The sequence below is a fragment of the Salvelinus sp. IW2-2015 genome, unplaced genomic scaffold (genome assembly GCF_002910315.2).
Source record: "Salvelinus sp. IW2-2015 unplaced genomic scaffold, ASM291031v2 Un_scaffold4318, whole genome shotgun sequence".
NCBI lineage: Eukaryota > Metazoa > Chordata > Actinopteri > Salmoniformes > Salmonidae > Salvelinus > Salvelinus sp. IW2-2015.
Genome location: NW_019945589.1, coordinates 7079 through 12736, shown reverse-complemented (window position 1 = coordinate 12736; position 5658 = coordinate 7079). Strand labels below are relative to the sequence as shown.

Below are 5658 nucleotides of genomic sequence, written 5' to 3'. Positions count from 1 at the left end.
CGTAAGTCGGACATGTATACATACCTTCTGTAGTCGGACATTTATACCTTCTGTAGTCGACATTATACCTTATGTAGTCGGACATTAACCTTCTGTAGTCGGACAATATGTGTAGTATACCTGTATCGGGTAGCTCGGACATTACACCTTCGTGTTAGTCGGACATTATACCTTCTGTAGTCGGACATTATACCTTCTGTAGTCGGACATTATACCTTTCTGTAGTCGGACATTATACCTTCTGTAGTCGGACATTACACCTTCTGTAGTCGGACATTATACCTGTTCTGTAGTCGGACATTACTACCTTCTGTAGTCGGACATTATACCTTCGTAGTCGGACATAACCTTCTGTAGTCGGACATTTACACCTTCTGTAGTCGACATTACACCTTCTGTAGTCGGACATTTACCACCTTCTGTAGTCGGACATATACACCTTCTGTAGTCGGACATTATACCTTCTGTAGTCGACATTACACCCTTCTGTAGTCGGACATTAACCTTCTGTAGTCGGACATTATACCTTCTGTAGTCGGACATTATACCTCTATGTGCGGACATTAACCTTCTGTAGTCGGACATTACACCTTCTGTAGTCGGACATATATACCTTTCTGTAGTCGGACATTATACCTTTGTAGTCGACATATACCTTCTGTATCGACATTACACCTTCTGTAGTCGGACATTACACCTTCGTATCGACATTATACCTTTAGTTATCGACATTACACCTTCTGTAGTCGGAATATACCTTCTGTAGTCGGACATTAACCTTCTTGTAGTCGGACATTACACCTTTGTAGTCGGACATTACACCTTCTGTAGTCGGACATTTATACCTTCTGTAGTCGGACATTACACCTTCTGTAGTCGCGACATTTGGGATATACCTTCTGTAGTCGGACATTATACCTTCTGTAGTCGGACATTATACCTTCTGTAGTCGGACATTACACCTTCTGTAGTCGGACATTACACCTTCTGGTTGCAAGCGACATTATACCTTCTGTAGTCGGACATTACACCTTCTGTAGTCGGACATATTTACCTTCTGTAGTCGGACATTATACCTTCTTGTAGTCGGACATTATACCTTCTGCGTAGTCGGACATTACTACCTTCTGTAGTCGTGGACATTACACCTTCTGTAGTCGGACATTTATACCTTCTGTAGTCGGACATATTGCACCTTCTGTAGTCGGACATTACACCTTCTGTAGTCGGACATTATACCTTCTGTATCGGACATATAGTCGCTTCTTGTAGTCGGAACATTATACCTTCTGTAGTCGACATTATACCTATTGTAGTGTCGGACATTACACCTTCTGTAGTCGGACATTATACCTTTGTAGTCGACATTATACCTCTGTAGTCGGACATTATACCTGGTCGGACCATTACACCTTCTGTAGTCGGACATTATACCTTCTGTAGTCGGACATTATACCTTTGTAGTCGGACATGTGACACCTTCTGTTAGTCGGACATTACACCCTTCTGTACGGACATTAACCTTCTGTAGTCGACATTATATAACGCTTCTGTAGTCGACATATACCTCTGTAGTTCGGGACATTACACCTTCTGTAGTCGGACATTTATACCATTCTGTAGTCGCGACATTATACTTCTGTAGTCGGACATTATACCTTCTGTAGTGTCGGACATTATACCTTCTGTAGTCGGAAGCATTATTACCTTCTGTAGTCGGCATGTATACTTCTGTAGTCGGACATTATACCTTCTGGATCGGACATTACACCTTCTGTAGTCGGACATTTATACCTTCTGTAGTCGGACCACTGTAGTTGTAGTTAAGGAGGAGCAATGCTTTTGATGACATTATGAATGAATCAAACAGCCTGGTCACGCTTGCGGACTGTCGCACACACAGAGACAAACAGAGACACACACAGACACACACAGACACACACACAGACACAAACACACACAGAGACCACACACAGAGACACACAGAGACACACAGAGGACAAACCACAGAGACCACACCCATACACACACAGAGACACACCCATAGCACACACAGAGACACACACAAGGACACACAGAGACACACACACAGACACACACATACACACACACACAAACACACACAGAGACACACACACACACACACACACACACACACACACACCACACACACACACACACACACACACACACACACACACACACCACACACACACACACACACACACACACACACACACACACCACACAGAGAGACACACACAGAGACAACCACAGAGACACACATACACACCCAGAGACACACAGAGACACACACAGAGACAGAACCGGCAGGGACACAACAATTTGTAAGTCGCTCTGGATAAGAGCGTCTGCTAAATGACTTAAATGTAAATGTAAATAGTTCGCAGGACAGTCCCGTATTTTGTCCAGCAACAAAACAATGCCCCGTATTTTGCCCCTTTGTCCCGCAACAAAACAATGTCCTGCGTTTTGTCAACAAATTCAAGCACCACTAATTTAGACACAGGAGTTGATTTGTCCTTTACCTCAGTCAGACATTCCAACCTGGCTCTTGCAGTCACGTTGTGCTTCTGACTATATACAGTCTATTCCATCAGCATGTAGTAGTCTAGTGGTGATGTTCAACACTTCTCCAATCGTTGTTAAGATGTGATATGACGTAGGCCAATGTCATGGGCCCAGTGTTGAAGTTGAGCCGGACCCTGCCAGTTCAGCATCTCCACCTCCACAAGCAAGTAGGCCTACTAGCGACTCGGCGGGAGAGGGGGACGGGGAGCCGGGGGACGGGGAGCCGGGGGACGGGGAGCCGGGGGACGGGGAGCCGGGGCGGGAGAAACAGTGCATCCACCAAAACGGAGGCTCAGTTCAAGAACAACCAAACATATAAGCCCTTGGTTTGTCATGCAGAATTCAAAGCTGGGTTGTACAACATGCAAAAAGGTAGGAAGGTTGGTTGTAGAAAAGACTGGGTGGATTTTAAACAGTGGAATGTGCTGTAATATCCTCCACCTCCGATGTCAAAACAACATCAAAAATGGTTTTAAACATTCAGACGTGTTTAGTGGCAGCAAGCCTTGTAGACAAGACTAAAGAGGACACCCAGGTTAACATAGACACGACAACCAGAGTCTTCAGAACAGCCTTAGAAGGAGGTTAAACGTCACAGCCACAGGCCTTGAGCAAGAAACTGACTGTCAGGAGTTAAACGGACTTGACATGGGGAGAGGCATTGTGGGAAGTGTAGAAAACCACTTTGTCCTTTACAAACTTGTTCTGTGAAGTTAATTTGAATATGCACCTCATMTTATATATTCTCACGTGTTCTACTCTAACCTACATTGACTTGTTTTATTTGAAGTAATACTCCGATATTGTCATAATTGTTCTACTGCTACATGGATGTCTTTAAAATTAGGCTATAAGAAATTCAGACTTGTTTAAGCCCCACAGCTACATTAGAGTATGTGAGCATGTAGGCTATACGTACATCTAAAATGTCTAGAATTAATCAGCACCTTGGAGAGTGTTGTCCATTTCACCACCATAGAGAGTATACTACAAGGAGACATGTCACCACCATAGATAGTATACTACAAGGAGACATGTCACCCCATACGACTAGTCAATACTACAAGGAGACATGTCACCCACCATACGACTAAGTATACCACACAGGAGACCACCCCATGTCACCACCCCATAATAGTATACTACTAGAGACATGTCACCACCATAGTAGATATACAAGGAGACTGTACCACCATAGAAGTATACTACTAAGGAGACATGTCACCACCATAGATAGTATACTACAAGGAGACATGTCACCACCATAGATAGTATACTACTAGGAGACATGTCACCACCATAGATTAGTATACTACTAGGAGACATGTCCACCACCATAGATAGTATACTACTAAGGAGACATGTCACCACCATAGATAGTATACTACTAGGAGACATTCACCACCATAGATAGTATACTACTAGGACATTCACCACCATAGATAGTATACTACAAGGAGACATGTCACCACATAGATAGTATACTACTAGGAGACATGTCACCACCATAGATAGTATACTACTAGGAGACATTTTCACCACATAGATAGTATACTACTAGGAGACATTTCACCACCTAGATAGTATACTACTAGGAGATTTCACCACCATAATAGTATACTACTAGGAGACAATTTCACCACCATAGATAGTATTACTACTAGGAGACATTCACCACCATAGTAGTATACTACTAGGAGACATTTCAACAACATAGATAGTATACTACTAGGAGACATTCTCACCACATAGATAGTATACTACTAGAGAACATGTCACCACCATATATAGTATTCTACTAGGAGACATTTCACCACCATAGATAGTATACTACTAGGAGCATTTCACCACCAAGATAGTATACTACTAGGAGACATTTCACACCATAGATAGTATACTACTAGGAGACATGTCACCACCATAGATAGTATACTACTAGGAGCATTTCACCACCTAAGATAGTAATACTACTAGGAGCATTTCACCACCATAGATAGTATACTACTAGGAGACATCACCACCATAGTAGATAGTATACTACTAGGAGGACATTTCACCACCATAGATAGTATACTACTAGGAGTCATTTCACCACCATAGATAGTATACTACTAGGAGACATTTCACCACCATAGATAGTATACTACTAGAGACATGTCACCACCATAGATAGTAACTACTGAGGAGACATTTCACCACCATAAATAGTTACTACTAGGAGACATTTCCCAGCCATAGTAGTATACTACAGAACATTTACACCGATAGATAGTTACTACTAGGAGACATGTCACCACCATAGATAGTCTACTAAAAAAAAACTAGGAGACATTTCACAACCATAGATAGTTTACTACTAGGAGACATTCAGCCACCATAGATAGTATCTACTAGGAGACATTTCACCACCATAAGATAGTATACTACTAGGAGACATTACCACCATAGATAGTCCAATTCCACTTGCCGCTTTGGATATACTGGGTGGCAGGTATCCTAGTGGTTAGAGGATTGAGCCAGTAACCCGAAAGGTTGCTAAGATGAATCCCCGTTCTGCCCCTGAACAAGGCAGTTAAGCCCACTGTTCCCCGGTAAATAAGAATTTTGTTTTAACTGACTTCCTCGTTAAATAAAGGTAAAAACAACAACACAAAACATTTTTTTATAAAAAATACTGATCTATATCTACTTCATAAACTCTATTGATGTCCCAAATGTCATAGCCTCACCATGCGCGGGTCTGGCCTCCCCTCCCTCTCAGGGGACGTAGGAGGTGATGCTGAAGAATTTGGCTGTTGGGAGATTTGGTTCTGGGGGGAACGATGCCACGGGGGTAGGACATTCCTGGAGGGAGAACAGCGAGCAAGCAGAGCGTCAGTAATTAATCATTAACATTCCGTAACCAAGTCACAATTGTTGCATTTCTGACAACACAGCTGAATAGATTTATGCCATGTTCAAAGTGACTGACTGTCATGGGCTCTACGATGATATTTTTTTACAATGCAATATATATTTTTGTCAAATGGCAAATAGGCGGTGTTGTGGGGTGTTTGTTGGGTTGTG

General features: G+C 42.6%; 1 protein-coding gene across 1 annotated transcript in view; it reads right to left on the bottom strand.

Moving 5' to 3' along the window:
* Positions 1-5432, bottom strand: part of LOC112077134 (pleckstrin homology domain-containing family A member 5) — a 33851-nt gene extending 28419 nt beyond the window's left edge. The window contains exon 1 of the mRNA XM_024143716.2: positions 5322-5432. Within this exon, the coding sequence (XP_023999484.1) occupies positions 5322-5324 (3 nt within the window). The 5' untranslated portion in view covers positions 5325-5432. The remainder of the gene's footprint in view (positions 1-5321) is intronic.
* Between the last annotated feature and the right edge of the window lie 226 nt (positions 5433-5658).